Genomic DNA, 25,915 nt, shown 5'->3' with positions numbered 1-25,915 from the left:
CGTAGGGAGCTCCTTGCCCTGATCTATGGAGCTAACGCTTAGAGTTCTCCCCGTGGGGCGGAAGTGCGACTGTTATGCCTTAAACTTATGAGTAAGGAAAATAACGACCCGGGGTGACGCCCGGGTCCTCACTGCAAATGTGAGAGGAATTTTTGAGCGGGTACAGGTCGTCCCCGGGTGACCCGCTTACTTCGCGGGATGCCCGGGTGCCGTGATCTGCCCGGTCCTTACTGCTGCCCGTCCCAACGACAGAAAGGGGTGGGGGGGTGGTGGCACGGGAGCTGCGCTTCTGGAGCACCTAAGCTGTGGTGGTGTAAGACGGACCTCCGGGCCGCACGCCGGCGTCTTCAAATTATAGCGAAGAACTTGATTAAATTGCTTTAAAGAGAAAAAACACTTAACTAGTGTCTCCCCCCACCATGCGCTCCGTCCAGTTTATGCGTAACGCAGTCTGTTTGAGCTGGCCTAAGGTTCTTCACGAGGCTTAGAAATACATCACCAAAACCCTCCAAGCACTTCACGTGTCTGCAGGAAGTGATTCCTTTTTTATGCTTTTCTGGGAGGAATGGCGCCATTTAAAATAAGACTAAGAAAAAAAAATCCGTGAAAAGGAAAAGCCTTCTAGTGCAGGCTTGGGCGGAGGTGAGCTTTCCAGTGCCTTTCCAGCGTTGCCGCCCGCCCTGCCCTGACTCAGCGGCTGCAGCATCTGTACTTGCTGGACGGTGGCTCTGGGTGTCACCACGGGCCCGGGTGCTGCTGGGCCTCCCTCAAAACGCCCTTTGCAGCACAGCATACCCCCAGGGCCCTGCAGCGCAGGGTTTCTTCCTGTCACGGGAAGACACATCACCGAAATGCAGTTTTGCTTCTGCCCACAGCTCTGTCTCTCCCCTGGCAGCTGTCAGGAGGATCACTTGTGTGGTTCCCCTCCGCGCCCTCATCATTCACTTCCTACCGTCTCCCCACCACAACGCCCTGGGCTGCGGTGACCCTGAGGCATCGCAGTGTATGCAGCAGCCTCCACCTCGTTGCTGTGGAGCTGCCAGCCCATGCACGCTCCATGAGAGATCCACAGAGAAGGTCCTGGGAGGAAGCTCTTGGACTTCAGCATGGTGGGAGCTGCCAGTGAGGGCCAGGGACAAATGCCAAGGAGACAGGCGCGGCTGAGGCGGCTGCTTGCAGCCATGTGAGCTCAGGATCCCACAGCGCAGATTTTCTCTCAGGAACGTTTCAAGCCTTCGTGACCCCACAGTCATTCCAGTAGTGATTGGTGCCAGGTCAGTGCTTAGCTGCCCTCTGGTACTTGATCCGGATTAAGAGCGGCACATGACTGCATCGCTATCAAATTAGGGTACACAATAATAAGTTCATGCCCTTTTTGTGCTTTTGTGCTGCAGTCAAGATAGTTGACCAAACTGAGGTGGCGGGGTGGATGATGAGTGACAACCATAAAGCCTGCTGTTGCAAAACTAACAGGCAACATTTCTTTGAGCAAATTTTTACGAATATAAGAGTAGCCCAACTGGTTCCAGACTAGAGGGCCATCTACCCAACCTGCAAGGACCCCCCATGGAGGTCTCTTCCAGACACCTGCCCAGACACTTGTTGACCCCAGTGAAATCTGTGCAGCCACAATACCCTTTGGCAAGGGGTGGCACACGTCCACTCTGCTCCGTGGTGAACCTTTCTCCTGTTCTTTTTGCTTCCATCAGCCTAGTTCTTGCAATTGAAGGCAGACAATGCATGTGTAGCTCCTACCCACCCTCTCTTCCACCTGTGATCCCCTAAGTCATCTTCTCTCCACGTGAAGAATCCAGGCCTGCTCACCCATTCCTTCAGTGAAGCTCCCTTTCCTCTGCAGGCACCCCCCTTCTCACAGGGAAGTCTCAGTGGGAGGCTGGTGTCATGGTTTAAGCTCAGCTGGCAACTAAGCACCACACAGCTGCTCACTCACTCCCCCCTGCCCCAGCGGGATGGGGGAGAGAATAGGAAAAGTAAAAGTGAGAAAGCTCGTGGGTTGAGATAAGAACAGTTTAATAAATGAAATGAAATGAAATGGAATAAAATAAAATAATAACAATAATGATAATAATAATAATAAAAGTTGTAATGAAAAGGCAAACAACAACAACAAACAAGCCAGACAAGTGATGCAAATGAAAACAATTGCTCACCACTCTCCGACTGATGCCCAGCCTGTCCCCAAGCAGCGGTCCCCCAGCCAGCTTTCCCCCTAGTTTATATACTGAGCATGACATCATATGGTATGGAATATCCCTTTGGTCCGTTGGGGTCAGCTGTCCCGACTTTGTCCCCTCCCAACTTCTTGTGCACCCCCAGCCTACTCGCTGGTGGGGCAGTGTGAGAAGCAGAAAAGGCCTTGACTCTGTGTAAGCACTGCTCAGCAGTAACTAAACCATCCCTGTGTATCAACCCTGTTTTCAGCACAAATCCAAAACATGGCCCCATACTAGCTACTATGAAGAAAATTAACTCTATCGTAGCAAAAACCGGCACAGCTGGTTAGGGGGCATGAGCCATGCTGTTGCGGGAAGGAAGGGTTTAAACCCCAGGATCTTCCATTCCCTGTATTTACAATTGTTTTACTCTTCCCGTGAGACATGACAAGCTGCAGCTCAGGTGTCACGGGTCTCTCCCAGTTCCTCCTTGCAGCTGTGAATGAGAAGTCAAATATTTGCACAGGGACAGTCCCAGGCCTCCGCTTCCCTTCTCTTGTGTCTGGGAGAGGGGGGAAGGTGCAAGCAGCAGCAAAGAGACCTCTCTGAGTGCAAGGGGTCCCTGCAAAGGGGTCCTTGTCCAAATGTGCCGGGTAACTTTCAGAGGTGGATTCCCTGAGTGCGTCTCCCTTGTCGTCTGAGACCCAGAGCACGGAAGTCAGAACAGAGGAGACCATTTCCCTGTCTCACACCAATGTCCTTTTTAAAATACTAATTAGGAAATTATGCAAAGGATGTCATAATAACCTTGGGGCAGTATGTGGCACAGCATCCGACTTACAACGTTACCCTCACTGAGTCTTACAGAGGCACGTGAAGCAGCTGAAAGCAGAATAACATGGCCAGAAAAAATAGCCAATAAGTTGCTGTGGAACACGACCACATCATTACTCAGCCCAGCTAAAGTCCGTCTGTCACAATGACTGACCACAGTGTTAGATGTGTTTCTTTGCTCTTCAAAGGACAGAAACATGCATGCCTGGTGTGTCAGAAGCCAAATAACTTTGCCAGCCAACTTCAGTTAGGAAAGCTCCTAGCCATCTAAGCTGTTAGAAACCTTATTTTTTCTCTATTAATTATAACAAAACTATTAAAAATTTAGTATGTAGGCAGTATGCTCCCCTTGATTGCATTAATACCATCACCATAATCATTACTTTGACACAGAAACATTTCGTATGAAAATGATTAAACAATTTTGTAATTAAACTCAAGGGGGAATTAGCTGCCGTAGGGGTAATTTTTCTATGTCAGGTTTTGTACACTGAAGTAGAATCCTAATAATTACAATAAAAATCTCCTGACTTCTTATATATTCCTTTTTGTTCAGATCAAAGATATAGAGACATGAACATTTTTGAAGGTTATACCAGAAATGTCAGTTAATGTGAGTGCTGTTTGAGTTGTATTTCTTGTTTATGTCTATAAACTGAGGTTTTTGTTACTCTGTTAATTATTTACTAACATGCATGTTTCCTAGCAGGAACAAATTTCATTTTTGAAAAAGGGAAAGGACCAAATTTGGGATTTAGCTTGGAATTAAACAAACATTTACAGAAATGATGGGCTATTCTTATTGTGGTAAAAGTTTAAATTATTAGCAAATATGCAGGACTGGACATCTTATTTTCTTTTAATTTCTTCGCCAGAGCACTTCAGTTATTCGTGTTGGATGTAACCCAGAACAGAACAGGACCTGTTGTGTTGCTGTTGCTTTTTGTCTGGGTTAGATGTGGCTGTTGCAGCAGGAAAGGCCGATTCTTGGAGCCTGGGTGTTGCTGGCCAGGGCGTTTGCTTGTCCTGCCCGGCCAGAAGAACCATGTGCTCGCTTCCTCCTAAGCCTCTTGTGCGTCGGACAGCCAGTCGTGAGAATGCCTTTGTCCTGGCATCAAAAGCTGGCACTGCCACAGTGGGCCTCTCACTAAGTATTTTAAAATTCTGAGCTTTCTTACTGATTAAGCTTACATTTTTCAAAATTATGTGGTGAGTTACTTGACATACCTATTCAAAGGAAAGTTAGTTTTGCTTTTTAGTGCTGTTCTTTTACTTTAAATTTCAGTTGGCATTTCTGCAACAAGCAACCCTTTTGATTTCTTTAGTAATGTTCAGACTCTTCTTGAGCCGAATACAATTTTTCTTCTAGCCCATATTTTGAATCCTTTGTGGGTGGGCTGCAGGAATGTTAGGAAACAGGATGAGGTTCCCAAACGAGCTTGGCAAATTGAAGAACTGTCTGAGAAGGTAAGGTACTCCTCAGTTAGCACAGATGTAAAAGGCTGTGTCCTGAATCTCGGCTGTACTGGTTTGCCCGAGAAGAGGAATTTCTGAATGGAGATACCTCCCATAACACAGATGCCCACCACCCATTTAATTTTTCAGAAGCTGGAAAAAGGCCATATTTGCTCTTGATAACCTGTTGGTTATTGCTTGTATGTCATTTAAACCATAGCAGCTCTTTTTTTTTTTTTTTTTTGTGAATATTTATTCTACAATCTAGTTGTGGATGGGACCTTTTTCACGTTGCTGTAATTGCATGGCTCTTTCACCTAACGGTGTTTGTGCCCTCTTAGTTGTTTGCAGCTACCAGCACCTGCCAGCAATGTCTGCAGCAGCTGCTCACCAAGTGGGTAGCATCTCACCAGTCTGCCATGGATTCCCTGAATAGAGAGAGATGTGCTCAGATAAACTAACCACACGTGCTGCCTGCTTCTAGATAAGTACAACAAGTTCTCTTGCCAACCAGACGTCTCTTTCTTCTTTTGGTTGATATTTGCACACTCAAAGTCTATTTTTTATTAATATTAGACTCCATGACCAACATGAGCTTATACTGCAGGCTTGAAAGCACAGGCTTGATTCACAACTGAAGTGAAAGCAAACAATAGGAATTAAGTAATAGGTTGTTTAGGATGTTAGAAATGTTTGGGAAAATTGGTCCCTGCCTCACATAGTTGTCCTAAGAGTACATAGTCAAGAATATAATCCAAACCAGTCTGAAAATAGGAGTTTTAGTCCTCTTCAGTTCCTAAACCACTGTTGCCTCTGCTTTGCTAGTGTGTGTCAGGGGCATCCTAAATCAAGGAATCACTCAGGAATAAAAGCTTGTGGCATAGTGATTTCCATGCATGTGGAATTTGAATTGCACCAGTGTTTTGCATATGTATTTAGCATATTTTCTGCACCGCTCCATTATAGCTAGATAAATAGTGCTTGGTAGATATGTGAGTTGTCAAATACCAGTTAAACTTGTCAAATAATTCATACCACAGATATTTGTTCTGAAGCACAGCTAACCCTAATATAAAATAGCATACGTTCATCAACATTATGCTGCTGATGTTGCTCTTTTAGTCCTTTAGAAGAGTAGATAATGAGAGTTGATGAACTATGCATTTTTCACCCAGTTTATAATTTTGATCCTTTGGTTTGTGTGCATTTGGGTGGGGGAGGCAAAGGGGAGAAGAAAAGAAACGTCAATCCATTCACTTCTCTTGCTCATGGGTGAACAGTCTCCCAGTCTGTTATCCTGTGTTGTGAGAATTTGGTTTCAGTACCCCAAGACAAGCCCTTGTAGAAAACCAAACTGCTTGAAATATCTCAGCTTCAGCTATGAAAGATCTCAGCATTGCTCCTCAGGTCAATTGACCAGTTGCTCCTTCAAAATTACCCATGTTGGTATTTGAGTGATCTTAACTCTCACAGGAGTCTGTCATGAGGGATAATGAATTTCTGAGGAAACCTTTTGGTGAAACAGCTGCTATTTGCCTTCCCAGGTACCCTTCTGGAAAATGAGCATGTGAGATGTATCTCCATGCATTTAAACAGAGTCTGGTCATCACTTTCAAAAGCAAAAAACCTTCTAAAGAGAAGTTAGTGATATAATCCAAGTATTAATTATGTGCTGTTGCAAGATCTGGGAAAATACAGAGGTGCTGGCTAGCTGTGGTGGTGACTGTGTCTGGGGTCAGGCTTTCTCCCTCTGAGGGGAAGGCACAGTGGTGGGGCTGGAGCTTCTGCTGTGTCTATGAAATATTTGCTCTGGGATAACTAAGGGAAGATGTCTGTCTTGCAGGACCCGTAGGTTTCATTATCATCAAATTGACTTTTTTTACACACACACACACACACACACCCCCCCACACCCCCACCCCCACCCCCCCCCACCCCCACCCCCACACCCCCAACTCCGAGGCCCTAAGGGCACTACTAACAGCACTGACCAGGTACTTCTAATGATCTAAATGGGGTCCACTGGATAATCACAAGGCTGGCTTGCTCCTTCTTCCAAGAGCTGAGCCTCCTGCGTACTGCTCCTGTTGCTTTCTGTCAATGGGCAGGGGACTTGCTCAGAGCCAAAGCATCTGTTTGTACTTTCTCTCTCTCTGTGTCTGAACCCTTGAACCCTGGTCCTTTGCAGCTGTTAGAAAGTAAGAGACTGAGGGACAAGAGACAAATCCCCTGGCTCACTGACCCCTCTGTTCTCTCACCAAAGCTTCCTGCATGTGTGAAATAAATGAAAGTACGTCACAGAGAGAGAAAAGGTCAAAACACAGCTAACAGCTAAGCAGATATCCATGGATTACAACTGCTGGCATACTTTTCCTCTGACAGAAGATATCTTACCCTCCAGAAACTGGGGCTCTTTTGGTTATAGAGCAATAGATGCCAGCTATGCACAAGGTTGAGATCTCAGACATTGTCTGCACGTCTTCCAAATTACTTAGCTAATGCAGTGTAAGATCAGTTCACCAGAAGCACTGAGCATCACTGAAGTTATGGGATGTTGCTGCTGCAGAGTAGGAGGTAAAAAGTGACAGACTTGTGCAGGAGAGGCAGGAGAAGCCAAACACAGGATACTTCCCATTTATCCATCCCAGCTGGCCTTGCGGTTTACTAGCATGTAAAGTGAATAACCAGGTCTGTACAGTGGTCTGAAGACAGAGCTATCAGCAACACCCCAAAAGCTGGGGGAGGCCACAGCCTGATGCATTGTTTATGGTATTCTTCAGTACTATGTCCAGTGGCACGGTCTAACCTTTACCTCTCTCACTTCAGTGAGGGTACTAGAAAAACTTTTCTTAGACAAGTTGTAGTGTTGGGTGCCAGAAGTGGAGCACTGAGTGTGCTGCTGATGTTTCAGTCAATGTCTCTACCAGGATATGAGTGATATTTTAAAATTCCACTGGGAACGGGCTCTTTCTCCCTCTCTGGACAGTGGGGAGAGCAGAAGGGAAGAGAATACTTGGGCTGGGTCTTTGGTGGGAGCAGACAGACAGATCTCTCACCGAAGTCTGAAGGACTGAGATAGCTACTAGTTGCATCCTACAGAGCTGAAGAAAAGCCACTGCGCCTCAGGTCCAGGGATAATCCTGCAACGCTGGTAGGATGATAGTGTAACACAGAGGAATCCTTTCCAGATACCAGGTGGAGGATCTAACCCACTTGGCTATGTGAATTCATTTGTACGGCGCTCTTGTCTTGCAGGAGATGTTGTCTCTGGCAGGGAGGAGCAAACTTAGACTCCCATTGTTTGCCATCCACCTGTGAGATGTAAGATGTAGAAATATGGGTAGACTTGCCCCGCTTCTTCTGGATGAAGACTCTATGAGCAGGGAAAGGGTCTCGGGGCCTCCACTGAGATTTGAACAAAGTCTAGGTCAGAACTGTCGTAGTTTGGTTTAGATAGCAAATGAGACCAAGTGAGGGGGAGGCTTTTGCATGGTTGTGTTGACTGACAAAAAGGGAGGGGAGGAGGGGGAGGAGGTGGTGGGAAATACAATATACTTCTTCAGGCCACGGAAGAGTCCGCTTGCCCCCAAGAGGTACAGGGTGGAAGAAGCTGTGGGAGAACAACATTTCAGCAGTAGCAATAGCATTTCTCCAAGTCTCTTAATGATGGTATAGAGCCAAAGAAGGAAGCGAAGACATCTCTGGGTTGTCTCATGATTGCATCCTGTACACATGGAGGAAGGCAGGATGTATCTGTGTGACTCAACCTGTTCTTCAGGGACACTCTTGTTTGGAGGCTTCAGGCTACCTCAGGACAGGGCAGCAGCAGCCGTAATGATTATCCCTGCCCCCAGGGACCTTTCTAGAACAATGGTGTTTTGTTGATTGCTCCAAAGCGCTTAGACTTAGCTGGGACATTGGATACTCAAATCCCGCATCTCTCGCTTTGCTGGTAGGAGTGGTTTAACGAATGCAACCCACACCAAATGTGTGACCTAACTCACCACACCAGTGCCTGGGATGTTCAGCCCGGGTGAACTCTCACCCTCAAACATCAAGAGCTGGGAAAAGAGGTTGTGTTGAATCACGGGCTTAGATGTTGTTGTTTGCAGATGCAAGAGTCTGGCAATTGGGAAATTGCACACACAAAGACACTTTGTGGCAATCAGTGGACCTTTGTCGCTAACGGAATAAGTACCTGGCCTGTTGTGAGCCCTTAAAAGTCCTGTAGCTGCACAGAAAGGAGGCAGCCCATTCACTGTTTCTGCGCTACTGCACTCTAGGCCAAATGACACCTTTTGCAGGGAGGGGGAAATTGTTGCTCCTTTGAGATCAGCTGAGCGTACGTAACAGGGAAAATATGTTTCAGCAGTACCCCAGAGCCCAAGTCTGCTGGATTCTGCTAGGTGCTGTACAGACAGAGCACAAAGTCTGCTCCTGCTGTTAAGAAAGACTAGGAAGTGCGTGTAAAACCTGCTAGAAAGGATGCAGCAGTGCTTGTAGCCTTCTAAAGGCTTTTAAACAGCCTTTGAAATATAAAGCTTTGTAACTTGAGTGTTTTAGCCTAAAGCAAGTAAAAAAGATGTTAAGGAAAGAAAAATCAAAGGAAAGAACCATAAATAGGAAGCTCCAGAAGCAATAAGCTTCAGAGATAAAACTGATCCACAGAACTGACTCAAGGAGCCACAGGGTCTTAAAAATTAGGTTAACAGAATTTCTAAGCAGGTAATAACTAGCGCATGGCAGCTTGCCATATAGGTATTATTACACCTATATAATCACATGGCATTTGGCTCAGGCTCATGCTGAAGCTCCTACTTGCTGGTATTGGACAACTTGCCTGTCATTTACCTTCTAAAGCCTGGACACGATGAAGTGTTAATGCACTGCCTACCTTAGACTGCAACACCTTACAAGGAATTAAAAACTAACTATTGTGGTTCTTTCTTTTTGTGAAAGTTGTAGGAAATATGGTGCATATGTAATTTTAATTCACCTACTCTATTTCATAATAAATATTTCCAGTAAAGGTCTTCTACAGTCAGTTTCTCAGAATAGTCTGGTTTTCTAAAAGCCAATTTTCTTGCACATACCTGGATCCCAGCTTATGTTGTCAGTGACCTGCAACATGCTCACAGAATAGTGGATTCCTGAGAGAAGCAGAGCAATTTGCTTGCAGAGACCTGCACAGAAATTTGCCTTTCTTTCTGGGTGCTCTCGAGAAAATGCCAGGGAGTTGGTGCAGCCAAGGAAACTGCTGAACTAGAAAGCAGAACTGGAGGAAAGGACTTGGCAGGCACACAGTAGGATTTCCAGTCTTTTTTTATTTGGCAAATCTCAAGATTCTCACTGAATATTTTGTCACATAAGCACATAAACATGCATTTGTCTCACTGTATCCCCCTCACACTGTGAAATACAGCTTTTAGAGCACTTTGATCAAGAGCTGTGGCAGGTATGTAGCTGAAGGGCCATGGAGTGGTAGATTGTACAGATGTGGGAAAGCAGCTGAGTACTAACAGGCAGGTGGCATTTGTGTGGACACAAGTGGCCTTTTGGCATATAAGAGTGGGCCTCAGTGTCTAGGTACACATACCTATGCACACCAGTCTTCTGAGAGTCCGTCGTAGCCTTTGTGAGCCTTGTCTTTTAGTGCCTTGATCTCTTTCTTAGTTAAGTACCCAAGAAGGAGGCCTGTTTTCCAGCAGGCCATCTTCATCCTCACTGCTCATTCATTAGCAGAAAGCATGAGCCTGTAGTTTGTGTACCTGCTATAGATGCAGGAGTGCAGTGATACCACTGCTGTTAGGGGTCCTGCAAAGTGCTGGTCCTACCACATGCTGTTGGTGAGGAGGCAAGTGCCTCCACAGCGTGGCTGAGATCCCCACAATATGTCATAAGCACTTGTGAAGAGCAGGTAAGATAGACTAGAAACACAGATTCTCTTTCCACACAAGTGCTGTTTAGAGACAGCAAGGCACAAATGTTACACAGAATGTATGCATGCTGCTGAGACAAACGTCTTCAATTTTTAATGTATGTTTGTAAATTATTTATCCTAGGTGTCCCAAGCCAGGAGTGTCTAACTTACCAGCTCTGAAAAGCAGGCACTTCATGGGAGAAAGAAAAGCAGCATAATGCACAGCAGCTGTTTCATCTTCTTATAGTCATATAAGTGAGTAGCTTGACTCTGAAGTCAGGCTACTTTTCATCCCAGACTACACCTTTCACAATGACTTCATCCCCACATTTCATTATGGGCCACAAAAATGCTGGTTTTCTCCAGTGCTCCCAGCCTTTCTTGTCCACGTGCTCCAAATATTCAATCGAGCTTTCCTGTAGGTTCCACTCAGCTTTAACTGGTGGGTCCTGAAGAAGCAGCAAACAGTAAGTTTTGCAGCACTGCAGTGTGAACTGTCTTTGAATGGCAGTTTTCAGGTCAACGCCAGCTTGCTGAAAATCAAGTGAGAACAATTTTCAAAGCTTTGTAATACTATGTTGATGTAATGTTACACTGCCTCCCTGCTCTCGTTCTGTGCAGCTGCTCCACGTGAACTAAGCACTGAAGAACTTAATTTGTCAAAGCTGATGGTACCATTTGAGTGGGACAGGCAGAGGTCCCAGGGTCACTTTAAAGGTTCTTTTATTTGCTAAGTCCTGGCTTCTGGATTGTTCCAGCATCCAGCAACTGCCTCTATTTCCTCATAGAAAGATCTGCAAAGAGCTTGATAAGGCTGAGCTCTTGGAAAGGCCCAGCAAGCTGCTAAAGGGGGAAGCTGCTCTTTGGAAGCTTCATATACATGTGATATATGACACACAGACACACATATATATATTTCCCAGAAAAAAATACTAGACTATAGTCCATTTGGATAGCAAGTATCAGGGCTCTGTGCACACCAGCAGTCTCTGCAAGCTTTCCCCTGCCTCACCAGGGGTTTGGCTGCTTGTGTTCAGGGTCAGCTATGGTACAGCATGGCCATATAACCTTGGATTTGACTGCTGTGAAAACAGCTAAGCTGTCAGAAAGGGTGGTGTGAGAAGGAGTTATGAGAAGCCTCATCTGCACCCACAGACCCTCTGCCACTTGGCCTGGGAGGTGATTCAAGCTCAGTGGTGGCTGGATGCTTGTCTGAGCTGTGATGTCGGGATGCCTGTGCCCAGCGCCTTGCTGACCCTGATCCACAGATCAACATCCCAGCTGGGTCTTGACCTGCCTGGTCACTGTGGGTTTGCTCAGTGATCACTGGTCTGTGGCTGACCTTGATCACCACCACCGGCCCAGCTCTTTGCACCTTGCTTGGGTCTGGTAGGACTGTGCCCTTGTTGGTAAGGGCACTGCCCTGCCTTGTCCTGCGGTGCAGCTTTGTATCTCCCTTACAAGGTTACATGTACCTCTATGCATGCCCATGAGAATATTTTGGGAGCATATGGGCTGGAAGACCCTCACCACAAATGGAAAACAACCCCAAACAGAAGAGAGACCTCCAATTTTTTTAAATACCAAGCTGCACCAGAAAATTGAACCACCGCCCCTGTTCCCAGGCTGCATCTTTACTCACCATGACAATTTTGCTGTAAAACTCTGAGTGGTTTTGGTAATAGGAATATCTGAAGAGATTCCTTATCTCTTGTATCATCCTCTACAAACCAAGCACAGCACAAAGCAGACGGTTAGGGTGTGGTGTGGCCAGGAGCACTGGGAATTTTTGTTTCTCAGATTGTGTCAATCAGCAATGGAGAAGCCGCCCATTTCAAGCTTTGGAGGAAGGTCCCATAAAAGCAACACAGAGCTGGAAAATGCTTTCTGCACTCGTGTATGTGCCTCAGCCAGCTGGACAATTCAGACATGCAGTGTATATCTGTGTATCGTGGGACACAGAAAGGTTGCTGGAACTCAGCTTTCCACACCCCCATCCCTCTCAGCTCATAAGTTATCCCCACTGTCATTGCTAGTATATTTTGAGCAGTGTTCCTAGCAGAAGCTAAGTTATAAATGAATGACAGACACAGATGGCCCGTTTATCCCACTGCCTGGGTCCAGTTACGCAGAAGCATGAACTACCTGTTTGCTGTTGGTCATAGCATCATTTGAAGGTGGAATGTCAAGAACTTCAAATACGTTAGTTATTCTCTGCTGTATATCCTTCTCAGAGGCATCAAACAGCTTCTGCAGTGCAAAGATAACAGCTGATTACAGCAGCAATCACAGTGAAACGAGAGGTGTAGTATGGAAAGCATGTGCTGAAACAACGTCCCCATTAAAGTAAATTGTAGGGCCACTAATTGATTGAAATATGTCTTCAATACCTGGGAAATATACTGTTTAATCGAGCTGTTTGCATGTTGAAGCCCATTCTTCAGCATCTGTGGGGCCTTATCATTAAAATCAATGCTAATAATGGCCTCATCTCAGTCTCATCCTTTAAGGTGTACCATTCTGGTATTTTCCTTCAGATCCCCCCAGCATCAGAACAGTGAGTCAGACATCAGAACGAGGTCTCCCATCTAGTACTTAAAGCGTTAACCATAAGGAAACTGGACTATGTTTTCCCACTTGTGCTTAACATGGGTGAGATATGCGACTAGAATTTGAATGTGCCCTTCTGAAAGGCAGGAGGAAGCAGGTCACCATCAGTTTGCTCTCTACGTTGTTACACAGGCCCTGCTGGACTGTGAAATCAGAGCCCCAAACTTAGTCCTCAGCCCTGTCTAATACAGAAATACTAATACTCAAAGCCTGCTATACTGGCTACACCATATTGATCTGCTAATAGTCAGATTGAGAAAATGGACATGAACAAACCTTAATTACACTGCTGCCATTTTTATATGTCAAATAGGAGGCTGTGGAGCTCCTGAATTTTTCCCAGTCATGTAGCCTGAGCATCTCATACATCTGCAGCACAGCAGACAAACGCGAAGGGTCATTCATGTTCTCAGAGTTCTTGTGCATGCCCATTGCTTTTGACAAGAGCTCTTTGTTTCTAGGGCAAGAAGGATATTAAAAAACTTAGCTAAGACAAGATGAAACAATGAATAAGCATAACTATTTTACAGCATGTTATGAATCTATTTCATGAATCCCATGTTTTCTACAGTGCACTTCTCAACTATATTACATAGCTGCCAAGCAGCTTTTTTGTGGAAAATAGTGCTTTCTCAGCTGAGTTTTGCATGATCACAGTGGACTTTGGTCAAACAGTGGCATTTCAACTATGTCACTGTAGGCTGATTTCTTTTATTAACATGTTCACCCTGGGAATATCTCCTTCCCTTTCCAGAACAATCCAAGCCATCTTCCAGAATTCAGTTACAAAGAGATGCTGGCAGGTTGAAAGCCTGGGGACATGGTGTCTTGGCTGTCTGCTCAGAAACAAAGAGTCTCTAAGGACTGGAGGAAGCAAGAAGTATGTGGCTCTTCAGTGTAGAAACACACATGGCATCAGAAATCTGAATAAATACCTTACCTTGCCTCTAGCTCTCTGATCTTCTCTTTCAGCTTCTTATAGTCTTCTTTCTCCTGAAGCTCTTTTTGGGTGACCTCTCCAGGAAATGCTCTGGAACAGATTTCTTTTGTGAGATCTCTTTGTCTGTACTTGGACACTGGGACAACAGTGGACTTGCCTGTATTGAATAGTCTGAATTCCAGCAAAAAAGCCATGAGGTGGGAAAGCACAGAGCACCCAAGAAAAACTGCAGGGGAGCTTAACAAACTCTCCTGAAAACCCCCATCTAGGATTTATGCTCAAATCAGGAGGAAAGTTATTTACATCAGAAGAAAGGGAGGTGAGCTTGTGAGATCAGAGGTTGAAGGCTTGAAGAAAACACAAGTATTCTCCACTTGATAGAATCTCCTCTTGTCTTTTCTCTAGTTGTTGTCTCCATCTTTAACATCAAAACATTAGCACCAAATACCCCAAACCCTCCCGAGAGTTCTGTTCTCCTCGATTCCTTTCTCCACAAATGTCTGGGTAATGTCAGTCTCCTATTCCTCCAGCAGGTGAAATTCTCCCGTTTCTAATGCCTGCTCTTCAGGTGATACTACTAGAGCTTAAAAAAACCCTCTACACATGATGACCCTAGGTTGATGGCAGACTCACACACTAAAAGTGCTGGAATTTTTTTTTGCTTCTTATCATTCACCAGAGGTTTTTAGAGATTGTCTCTTCTGTGTAACAGATCTCAGAACAAGTACATGCAGCCCTAATATAAAGGAGAGCTCTTGTCCCATGTTTCCTTCCCCTCCTTTCAGAGTAAGCCATACGATCTTATATTAATATTCTGATCTTGTGAATTATCCCATCAAGTTTGTGCTCTGTCAATTAAATTACCTTCATTACTCCACACAGAAATGTTGTGTTCAGAGCTTTTCTAACCTTGGAGGTGGTAGATGTATTATGCATAGCAGAGAAAGATGACTGGCTGTGGGTGAAAGGACAACACTAAGAGGAAATTCAGAAAAATCCAATACTCACTCCTGACAGCTCCTGTGTCTCTCCTGGTAAGGAGGATCAGGGTTACTGGTCTCCTGTGTCTTGTAATGATCAGATGCAGCGTGCTGCCTAGAGATGGAAGAAAACAATCTATGTTAAGCAGACAGACCTGGGAACAAACCAAGAATGAGGACCTGAATTTGGGAGGTTATCTAGACTGGTTTCCTGACAGCCTTCTATAATTAGGCAAACAAACTCAGGGACACAAGTGACTGAGCTTGGTCATCATTTGAATCTAGGTCCAGTGTCTGGGAACCCTTGCCTTACATCAGCCCAAGTCTCAAACTTGAGCCATTCCGGAAGAAAGCTCCAAGGTTTCAGAAAGTGCGAGTATTCCTCCACTACCAGGCTAGCCATGACTGCACACCTGCAAACCCTTCATGACCCCAGAGATACTCTAGCCATGATCAGAAACTTTAAAATACCACAGCTTGTCTTCATGGAAATCTCAACAGGAAAGCCTCTTCTCCACAAAGCTGTTCAGGAAGGGCATGGAAATCCAGCTATACTATTTGACGTTTATTCACTCCTGGCCTTAGACACTGAGAATGATTTATGTTGGCATTTTATCCCCAAGACACTATTATTGAGGCTATTATTTCTTTTTCTCTCCTCCTGATTAAAAGCTTCCCTTCTTCTTGCCAGTATCGCAGCCACTATGCCTTCCCTCAGCACTTGCCTACCTCTTAAGAGGGCAGTTTTCATGACGAAAACACAGGACTGCCTCTGCACACCTACTCAGAGCCCTCAGAGCTGCTTTTACCACTTCCCCTTTCTGTATTAGGCTGGATGCCTTTATCTTGAGAGCGGCTGTTGTTAAGGCAGCCATTTCCTATTCAGAGAAGTATTTGCACAGAAATGAAAGTTCATCTCACGACATGACACGTTTTCATGTCATGTGCCCTGGTCATGTACCCTGATCTGCACTCCAAGACAAACCTGTTTCAGAGGCAGCTCATGCCTGGCCATGACAATGCAGTCAAACAGGAGAATGAAAATTTGGTCTCCCCTGCAGGACAGGGCTGTGATAACCAAGGCTTGAGTATGTTTCAGTTACGGTTGCAGAAACATTTATGATTTTTCCCCTCTTATATATATTCTTATTATAAAGAATCACATTACCTGTGGCAGCTCTCCAGAAATTGTAGTCGAGTATCAACAGAGTTAGACCAAACTCTTTTCTTACTGTCCATCAGTTCATCAGGGGAACAAAGAAATAATAAAACACATTACAGTCAGTAGGCAAGTATCCATTAAAGTCCTAAGAAATGCACAAGCTAAACTTCCTCCCAATTCCTGATCAGCCCATAGGGGAAAAAAAAATATCTATATACCAAAACTTCTGAAGGCTGTGCTTTGCCAGGTAGGTGGTTTGTGATTTTATGAGTCAGTACCAATAGTGCAAATGAAATACTGCAACACCAGGCAGTACCAATAGTGCAACGAAAATACTCTGAAAGTGTAAGATCTGCATATTATATGAAGCAGATCAAACAGCTTCTGTAAATTGGCTTTGGGTTTCCAATATAGCCCAGACAAAAGTTGGTGCTAACCCAGAGCCCTCCATGTGTCTGGCTTATTTGTAATCTTCTGTCCAACCTGTCCTAGCATACACCAGCTACGTCTGATTGTCAGGGACCATGCTAAACACTGTACTTTCTGGTCACCAGACTCACCTTATTTCTTTTTCCACCTGTGTGAGCCTTTCTGTCAGATCATGACATAATGCCTCCAGCCTTGCAGTCTTGTCTCCACAGGCTGATGGTTGCCACGGGCTGTCAAACATTTGTCTGAGGAAAAAAGAAAATAGAATTCTTAAAGTGAAGGGGAAAAAAATCACATCCTCTAAACAGTACCTTATAAAAGACAGCCCCATGAGCAGAGGCTCCATGGCTACATTCAGGCTAGTGAATAGATCAGAGCCAGGGTACAGGCTCCAGGGCATATTATGGCCCAGCACACTCCTGGATGCAGTTTTGGCACAAGTGAGCTAGCACTCTCCCAGAGGATGCCTGGCACAGTTCAGAGGACTGCACAGGCCAGGGTTCACAAAAAATAGGTGGGAGGATTTGAGCAATCATTAGCACTGGATGAAGTGGGCGGGATACAGGGACAACTCCCGAAAAACAAACTCAACCCAGATGTGCAGAGTGTGAGGAACAGCAAATGCAGGTGGCTATTCTGCTGAAATCAACTGCAATGTACGGGTGTGGGTTTCTTAAAAAGAGAAGAACAAAACTATATGTTCTCAAGTTAATTTTCATTCCTACAACTGCTCTGTGCCCTATTTCCTAATGAGGATCCCAAACATCAACTGTTACTGCAGAGACAAACCCAGGCTGAGGTGCTCCTGCAGCTTGGATACAGGTGGAGCAGTCAACAAGCTCCTTCCTGCAGCAAGGCAACATCAGAGAAAGCCTAAGCATGAGGCTTCACCACCAGTTTATGCTGATCCAAGTCTGCATGGCTACTGCAAGTCACTGTCCTGCCCCTCTCTCTCAGCACCTCCTTGCTCCTCTCCTGCTGAAACGGATTTTGGATTTGTGTACTTGGATGGATTCCTTTTTAGTTAAATCACTTAATTTCCAATCTTTCACTGAGGACATGTTTTTTCTCTTTAAGCTCAACAATCCAGTATAAAATCTGCATGTAAGTCAGCCTTTCCCTGCAAAACTGATGAGCTCAGAGACCGAGTCCCTGAAGTCCAGGATCTGTTACACTATTTATGCTGTTCTTTCCAGTTTCCCTTCTTCTCATACCCGTTTAAGATCTGCCTCACTCTTTGGAGCTGAACTTGAGCTGAATTTGAGGAAATTAACCATCCCTGTGATGGATAGAAAGTAGAAAACAGAGCTTTTACTGAAATATTTCACAGTCGGGAAATGTTTGCAGTCCCTCGTTGCAACCCCCCAAGGGACTTTGTAGAAATATTCAGACCTGCTAAGGTTATGCTTGGTAAGTTTAGCCAGAGACATTCCTGTGCAACATACCTGCCGCCTTCTTCAGTCTCTCTAGGATCAGCACCCTTATACTGTCCTTCAGACACCTCTGTTCTGCTGTAGGAAGAAAACTTGCGTATATCCATGTCTTTACAGCAGCAGAAAATGTTTGCAGAAATGAGTGGCAGCACAGAGGACCGTGCTGCCAGGAGCACAGGAAGATACTGCAAGCACCACGCACTTCCTTGCTTTCACAGGGGGACTTTTCTGCTATAAATAACAGCAACAAGCCCTTCCTTTTTACAGGAAAAGGCACCCTTTCTTTGCACTGCATCTAGTATCATATCTCTCTCCAGCCAATAAAGTCGAGGCAGGGGACTTCACCCTGCAGTATCAGCCAGAGCAGTTTCAGTTTCATCTCAGTCTCATCTGTTGACTCTTCTGTAGCTCCCCGAGATTTGCACCTCTGCGCTGCCATCAGCCATGGCCAGCAAGTCAGTATTTGTCATTGCTATAGATTTTGGCACGTCCTACAGCGGGTACTGTTTTTCCCTTGCTTCAGGTACGGACCAAATCCGCCAGGTGTACTGGGGAACAGAGCACGGGCTCAAGACCCCAAAGACGCCCACGTGCATCTTGTTCAACCAGAAGCAGGAGTTCAGGAAGTTTGGCTACGATGCTGTGATGAAGTACAAGAGCCTGCCCTCCAGCGAAGCTGGCAACTGGTACTTCTTCCAGAACTTCAAGATGAAGCTGTACAACACAGTAGGTGGAACAGTTACTGCTAATGGGAATCAGAGCTATTCATTTATGTGAGTGGTGGGGGTTAGAGGAATTGGTGAAGAGGGCTGAGTAAATCTGACTGACGAGGATGAATGAATGGAAATCAAAGGGCATTTTGATGAACTGAAGAAGAATTTATTTTCTTAATTAGCCAAAGACTTCACGGGCTCTTCCTTTATGATGCTGTTCATGGTCTAAAGACAATAAAACCTGACTGCACACCTCGGTGAAGGCAAATACTTGTTCTTAATGAAAAGCTGCCCTCAGTCCTTGACAGGGAACAAGTCAAGCTTCCTGTAATTCAAAGGCGGTAGGCAACCTCGGGGTCACCATGTTATATACCTCCTTCTAGCTTGTCTCTCCCTCCCCTGAAATGGTGTGCTGAAGCTAATTTAAGGGTGGCTAGCTGTACTTCAAGCATGTAGTGGCTATCATTTCTCTCTGAAGGCTCTGTCCTTGTTCAGAATTGTTCACAGCTTTTTCTGGGTTTGCTCATTCAGCCAAACATTAGGTTACCTTAGGGCCTCCTTGTGTGTGCTCTGGGGTCCCACAGGGCCTCCCAAAGATGGAATAACCCAGAGCACGGGGCCAGCCCCAGACAAAGTCTCATGTCTGCTCTTTGGCATCCTCCAGTGCTAAGCAATGATTGCTGAACTGGATGTGGGGGAGGTGGTAGGTGGGATGCCTCTCTGTGAAGACTTTCCTCTCCAGGAAAGTTGGGAATGATGTGGTCTGCCACAGTGTCACCTGTGGAGTGGTGGGTTCTCACTCATTTTCAGAGGGAGCTGGAAAGAGGTTTTATTTCAACCCCACTTCTCTGCACCCAAGATGAAAGTGTTTAGGGGAAATGTCATTACAGAATCACAGAACGGTTGAGGTTGGAAGGCACCTCTGGAGGTCATCTGCTTCAAATTCCTTGCTCAAGCAAGGCCACCTACACCTGGTTGCCCAGGACTATTGTCTAGCCAGCTTTTAAATATCTCCAAGGATGGAGATTTCACAACCTCTCTGGGCAACCATTAGAAGGGGTCAGAGACAAGAAAGGGGAACACCAGTTCCCAGACACATAAGCAGTTATTTCCGAATCTCCATAGAAAGTGTCCGTGGAGGATATGTCATAACAGCTTCCTTATATCACCCTCTCTTAACTGAGCCAGGAACAGTGACAGGAGATGAGACTGTAAGTGAAAATGAACATAGATTCCTTTTCTGTTATGTAGCTGCACCTGCAGAACAGGATTTACCTCACCATTCCTGGTTGTGTGTTATTTAACCTGGGCAGCACCTGAACCTATCTGTTTTTCTCCATTGGCTGTAAAGGATTCCAAGTTAATGGAGCTGATTATCCCGTTGATAACACTTGTAATTTAGGGCCATTTTGGTGGCTGCTGAAGCAAAACAAAGGGAAGCATGTGTGGTGAAGGCTGGCTCCTGAAACTTCTTTGGATACAGGCAACAATTCCCACTCTTTCTAGACAGAGCAGGCAATCAGGGACTGATGGAGGGAGTTTTGGTCTCCTGGGAGACACTAAAAAAATGTCAGAGCAGCCACCTGCCTCAAGCTTCAGATACACTCAGGGAGACACATAAGCCAAGAGGTCACATTATAGAGAAACTTTGTCAGACCAGAGAGTTATTTGTCTATGTGTTTGTCCAGCATATATTTTGTTAATGTGATACACAGAAGTATGGGTGCAACCAGAAAGGCCTGAAGTTTCTATACATACACCTGGGAAATGTATGGTGGTGTCACACAGAAAGTATAATTCTCCCCACTGGCTGTTCAGGGGGATCTACAGGGTCTTTACAAAATTTGGCCCAGGAGAAACAGCTGACTTATCAACCACATTGGTATTTTGCCTATTGAATCACAGATGTTGTGGGTAAGCAGTTTGGTAGCTGACCTGTGTCAATTAGGCTGCAGTTCGCCACAATACAGAAGCCATTGCTGGGAATTTACTCAGGTTTGGAGACAGGACGTCCTTCTGTGCCATATGTTGTGCAGTGCTTAGTGCAAAGGGGACAGGTCTCTTACTGAAACTGCCATGTGTGACGCTGAGACCTTTTTTTGTAGAAAGTCACTTCTGGCATGGAGCTGAAAGCTAGCAATGGCAAGACGCTTCCCGCCCTGACAGTCTTTTCCGAAAGCCTGCGCTACCTGAAGGAACATGCCCTGAACACCATCCAAGAGGCCTCTTTCCAAACCGTCTGTGACCCGGGGGAGATCACCTGGGTCATTACTGTCCCGGCCATATGGAGCGCTGCTGCCAGGCAGTTCATGCGGCTGGCAGCAAAAGAGGTAAATAGGGGTTATCCCACTTCCTCAAATTATCTTCGGAGATTCTTTACCCATTGAGGCAGAGGAACTCCTCAACATTTAAACAACCTATATTTCAAATTTCAGTCTATCAGGGAGAGAAATCTCCCGCATCGGTGGCAGTGGGGGAGAGGATGTCCCAAACTGGCAGTAACAACTGCTCTGACCTGTTCCCCCACCACTGTGTAGAAATGAGCCCCATGGAGGTCAGTGGGGCAAGAACCACCACCCCAGCGTGGGCTTCTGGGGTGAGAACAGCCTCCCTAGCAGGTGGCTTTCGTGCAGCGGTGATCTTGCTACCTTTCCTTGAACTGACACCTCTCTCTTGTGATTTTAGGCAGGACTCATCTCTGACATGATTTCTGAGAAGCTGATTATTGCCCTGGAGCCAGAGGCTGCATCGCTCTGGTGCAAACAGCTTCCACAGGAAGGGTTTATGGCAGACAGCAGTGACAAGAAGAAGCTTGAAGACTCCCCTGGGATCCAATACATTGTGGTTGACTGTGGAGGTAAAATTTTCCCTGTTTAACAGGTACCATCTTTCCTGAGCACGGAACATGGCTGTTTGGCAGTGTCCCCAAAGGTCTGCAGTGCAGTCCCAGAGCTTGGACTCCACTTCTGTGCTTGTCATGGGGTTTTTATTTTTATTTGTCACTTAATGAGATCCCATGGGGAGGCAGAAAAATGGGAGGAAAGGACAGGACTGCTAAAGGCCTGATCCATAGCAAATGGAAGTCACTGAAGGTCTCATGCCATCATGCACTTCAGACCACACAGTCATAGCGAAAGCTCCTGCCATCGTGCCAGATTAGTCTGCACCGTGTCCCAGCATCAGCCACTGATGTGCACCCATGTGCTGTTGCATAGCTTGAGCTCACAGCCTTCTCTATAGGAGCAAGTGTAGTGCCCAGTGAACTGACCAAAGAGATTAGCTGGCAGGCCCTGTAGAGTAAATCATTATGAATATTTGGTGGAGCACTTCTTAGTAATTTCTCTGGTTTCCTGTGTGATGTTTTTTGGTGTGACATGAATTTCCTGCCAAGAACAGTCTGGTGATTGTGAACAAATACTGAACAGGAAATCAAGAGGACCACAAGTTTCTGAGAGTCTCACCACCACTGCTCATCTTAACTCAGAGCTTGTATATCAAAAGTCAGGAGTCAACTATCTATCTATGTGAGGAGGCCAGTGTCCTTTTGGGATAAGAAAGAAGATCAGCTTGTGCAGGGAGCAAGTCAAAGCATCCAGCTCTCATCAGCAATTACTGTAGGAACCTTGAGAGACCAGGCTTGTAAATAGAAGTGTGTAAATTTAGGAAATCTAGAGGTGTGTAGGCAGTAGCAGAGGAGTGAGTGTGAGAAAAGAATGCAGCAGAAAAGTGCACCTGCGAACCAGGAGTTCAGAAGGTAAGATTATATTCAGTGGAAAGTAAGGACCTCATGTACTTTAAAGAAAACAGCTAACTTAATTTGTGTTTGTCTCTATGTGTATAGGTGGCACAATAGACATCACGGTACATGAGATCCAAGAAAACCATTACCTGAAGGAGTTACACAAGGCAGCTGGAGGTGGATGGGGAGGCAACAGAGTGGATGAAAACTTCACCGATTTCCTCAAGGAAATATTCGATGATGGCATATGGGATGAATATGTAAAGACCCACCCTACCGAATTACAACATATGATGTACAACTTCAGCTTACAAAAATGCTGTGCTAGCAGGGAGGCGGTCTACATACATTGCTACTACAACTTGACCAGAGTGGCAGAGCGCAAGAAGGACATCTCCCACTTTTTCAAAAAAGTAGAAGGAGCTGTGTGGTGTGATGGGATGATCATGGTTACATATGAGAAAATGAAGAGCTTTTTTGACTACAGCATCAAAAATATAATTCGTACTTTGAGGGAAATTCTTGACAAGCCTGAGATGGCCAAGGTCCAGTATGTTTTGCTTGTGGGAGGCTTTGCATCTAGCATCATCTTAAGAGATGCTATCACTCAGGCCTTCAGCAAGAAATATCATATCCTTTGTCCAATGGAGGCCCAAGTGGCCATTGCAAAAGGGGCTGTTTTATTTGGAGTCAATCCACATCTTGTTGCCTCAAGAGTCAGCGCTCGGACATATGGCATAGCAGTAAGTCATAAATTTGCTGCTGCTATCCATGACTTCCATAAACTAAGGGTCTCAAAAGCTGATGGCTATATTTATTGCACTGGTCTCTTCAAGAAATTGATAGGAATTGGGGAGTCAGTGAATATAAATGAAGTTGCCCACTACACTTTCCATCCAACAGAACCAGATCAAACAAATGCCTGCTTTTCTTTCTATTGTACGGAAAAGCGGGATGCTCAGTATGTAGATGAGGAAGGGATGGAACGGCTTGGCTCCTGTATAGTGCCAATGCCAGACACAAAGCTGGGGAAGAAACGCCAACTGAACATGGATATTAAATTTGGGCTCACTGAATTTAAAGCCACATGTACTGACACTACTTCCAAACAAAGTCAGGCAGTTATAATAGACTTTTTAGCTGAGTAAATGCTTGGTACATTGAACAGTAGGACAATAGCTCAAGGGAGAGCATGGCTTTAGTGGGAGGCAATAACTACTACAATAGAGAAGGAAAATGGACCATAAAGTCCATCATCCAGCCTTCTGCTCGCACAGGTAAACAGTTTGCCAGTCTGATTCTCTGGTTCCTTCCATTCCTCACCAACCACCCTTTCAGTCCAACACCTCTCTTTCTGTTGTATCTGACAGCAGGTTTATCTGCTGCTTTATCTCTTGCCCTTCTAGCTTAGCCCTGTTGCATCTCTGAACACAATATTCCGTACCACCAATATAATCATCTGTCCCCTACTGTGTTTGATACAAAGCTTCTGGACTGGTGTCTAACTTCCACATATACCAGGCCATAACTATTTCTTATAGCTTGATGTCTTCTTTCAGCTGCATCCTCTCTTCCTCTGATATCAGGTCTCTTTATCTGGGGCCCAGGTTTAACTCTGCCAGGCATGATAGTCAATGGATTTGAGTTTTCTTCAGAACATCACTTATATAGAGCGTGTATAATTAAAGAGCTCTTGTCCCAATCAAAATACTCTGTGAAGCAGTAACTCAGTGTAGTCTGGAGGCTTGCAGTGTTGTTTCCATTAAACCATTGGGTGGTTTGATCTCATTAACTGGGCAGATACAAATACCACTTTGTAACATTACAGATAGGAATAGTGCTTATGCGGCTGCCTGAGCCCCTCTCTGTCCAGCTGTGGGTACTCTCTACATCTCTGACTTGGGCTTGATATTTTCCATGTCCATAAATACTCATTTCTTTGCCTCCTGCTTACAGCACCTGTGCACAGGTTTAGCACAGTGTGGCCTGGGTGAGCCCAAATTTGTCCAAGAAAAGGATGTGATCCTGCAGCGTACTGGGTCTGGCTGGGGTGGAGTTAACCTTCTTCATAGCTGCCTTTATGCTGCTGGGTGATTTATGATCAAAATGGTGTTGATAGCACACCAATGTTCTAGCAATAGCTGAACAGTGCTTGCACAGCCGCAAGTCCATCTCTGTTTCTCACTCTGCCCCCGAGTGAGGAGGCTGGTGGGGGGACCAAGGGTTTGGGAGAGGACACAGCCAGCACAGCTGACTCCAACTGTTGAAGGGGATATTTCATAGCCTGTAACCTCATCCTCAGCAATAAAACTGAGGTGAGTTTCTCCAAAGTAGCTATTGCTTGGAGACTGGCTGGCCATCCGTCTGGTGGTAGGATGTGGTGACTACCTTTGCATCACTTGTTGGGGTTTTATTGTGGATTTTTTTTCCCCTTCACTAAGGGTGTAGAGTTTCCCTGCTGAACACCAGCCTGTCCCAATGCAAGTACTTGGTTAGCTGGATACACTGCATGAAAACTCAGCGCTGGCATCTTTATTAGCTGTAATGACTGTGTTAGAATCACTGCTAGCCATGTACTTAATGCTGTCAATCATTAAAGCAGCATTCAGAGGATTAATCTGTACATATACTATGCCCTATGATGTATAAAAGCTGAACTATTTTGAATGCATCGCATTTGTTTTCACATTTAAAATCTTAATGGACGCAGTAAAAGTATTCACAACAGAAACCTGTGTACATTTCTATCGAGTTAGATGGCACCTGTCTTTAATCTACGTGAGGGCAATTTTGGGTGGTTAGGTCCAATAAGCTGAGTACTTCTGCTTTTTTCTTACCCTTTGGACTTGGTACTTTCACCCATGCAAAGTGCAACACAGGTCCCCCTCAGCCCACTACCGCTCTCTGAATGAGAGAGAGAAGTGTGGTCTGGTAGCGGCTGGGAAAGCTGCACGCATCTCCCTCAGGTCTTTCCCACCTATATGCTGTGTGGGCTTTGGCATTCAGACACTGACACCAACAGTTGTGATTGCAGCTCATAATTTTGCTTGTTTTGATGAGCTAGTAATGTTGAACACCTGAGATACTGAGCACAGAGCAGATACCATTGTTTGTCACCTCTGTAAAAGCAGCGCTGAGTGTCAGCATCTCAAGCTAAGCATCCAAGAAACCTGGCAATACCTGCTATGGGGGGCTCTAACCTCAGGCTGATAGCATGGGGGGTGTTGGGAAAATAAGAGTTATAGCTGTGCCTGTGACTGGGGTATCAACAAGCTCTGCAGACAGCGTGATTGCTGCTGGATCCTAAATGGCTGGGCGGATAGAGAGCTGTCCATTTCTGTCGCTGGAGCTTGCTGGCTGCCTTCTGCCTGAAGCACTTGATTTCTCAGAAAACAAAAGGAAACAAACCCCACTTCCCAGAATCGCCATCATTTCCCTGCACGACAGCGGGAGGCACATCCTCTGCTTCCCTGGCTGGGGACAGAGCCAGGAAAAGCTTGGCTGCCATGCACAGCTCAAAACACCG

The 25,915-nt window shown here is 45.5% G+C and overlaps 2 protein-coding genes and 1 non-coding gene across 3 annotated transcripts; 2 read left to right on the top strand and 1 right to left on the bottom strand.

Moving 5' to 3' along the window:
- The first annotated feature begins 74 nt into the window (after positions 1-74).
- On the top strand, positions 75-223 carry LOC132317000 (U12 minor spliceosomal RNA). The gene has a single exon (XR_009483974.1). It is a non-coding gene; the product is annotated as a U12 minor spliceosomal RNA (small nuclear RNA).
- A 10,441-nt stretch (positions 224-10,664) lies between these two features.
- On the bottom strand, positions 10,665-18,067 carry LOC132316910 (uncharacterized). The gene is made up of 9 exons (XM_059816695.1): positions 17,950-18,067; positions 16,636-16,749; positions 16,082-16,144; positions 14,942-15,028; positions 13,934-14,023; positions 13,270-13,450; positions 12,529-12,633; positions 12,026-12,106; positions 10,665-10,916 (listed from the first exon to the last, which is right to left on the bottom strand). Exons 1-9 carry the CDS (start codon positions 18,042-18,044, stop codon positions 10,665-10,667), a joined length of 1,068 nt encoding a protein of 355 aa, XP_059672678.1. The 5' UTR covers positions 18,045-18,067.
- A 314-nt stretch (positions 18,068-18,381) lies between these two features.
- LOC104259952 (heat shock 70 kDa protein 12B-like) lies at positions 18,382-23,568 on the top strand. The gene is made up of 4 exons (XM_009815508.2): positions 18,382-18,663; positions 20,756-20,980; positions 21,336-21,507; positions 22,492-23,568. Exons 1-4 carry the CDS (start codon positions 18,382-18,384, stop codon positions 23,535-23,537), a joined length of 1,725 nt encoding a protein of 574 aa, XP_009813810.2. The 3' UTR covers positions 23,538-23,568.
- Positions 23,569-25,915: the final 2,347 nt, after the last annotated feature.

This window comes from Gavia stellata, chromosome 4, assembly GCF_030936135.1.
Source record: "Gavia stellata isolate bGavSte3 chromosome 4, bGavSte3.hap2, whole genome shotgun sequence".
Classification (NCBI taxonomy): Eukaryota; Metazoa; Chordata; class Aves; order Gaviiformes; family Gaviidae; genus Gavia; species Gavia stellata.
Note: the sequence above shows the minus strand (reverse complement) of the source record. Positions and strands in the feature narration are given on the sequence as shown.

Coding starts and splice junctions, on each gene's coding strand:
- LOC132316910 (XM_059816695.1), bottom strand. CDS start 18,044: ATGGATATACGCAAGTTTTCTTCCTACAGCAGAACAGAGGTGTCTGAA. Junction 13,451..13,933: donor ATCAGAGAGCTAGAGGCAAG/GTAAGGTATTTA, acceptor TTCTTGCCCTAG/AAACAAAGAGCTCTTGTCAA. Junction 10,917..12,025: donor TTTACAGCAAAATTGTCATG/GTGAGTAAAGAT, acceptor CTTGATTTTCAG/CAAGCTGGCGTTGACCTGAA.
- LOC104259952 (XM_009815508.2), top strand. CDS start 18,382: ATGGCCAGCAAGTCAGTATTTGTCATTGCTATAGATTTTGGCACGTCC. Junction 20,981..21,335: donor TGCGGCTGGCAGCAAAAGAG/GTAAATAGGGGT, acceptor TTGTGATTTTAG/GCAGGACTCATCTCTGACAT. Junction 21,508..22,491: donor CATTGTGGTTGACTGTGGAG/GTAAAATTTTCC, acceptor CTATGTGTATAG/GTGGCACAATAGACATCACG.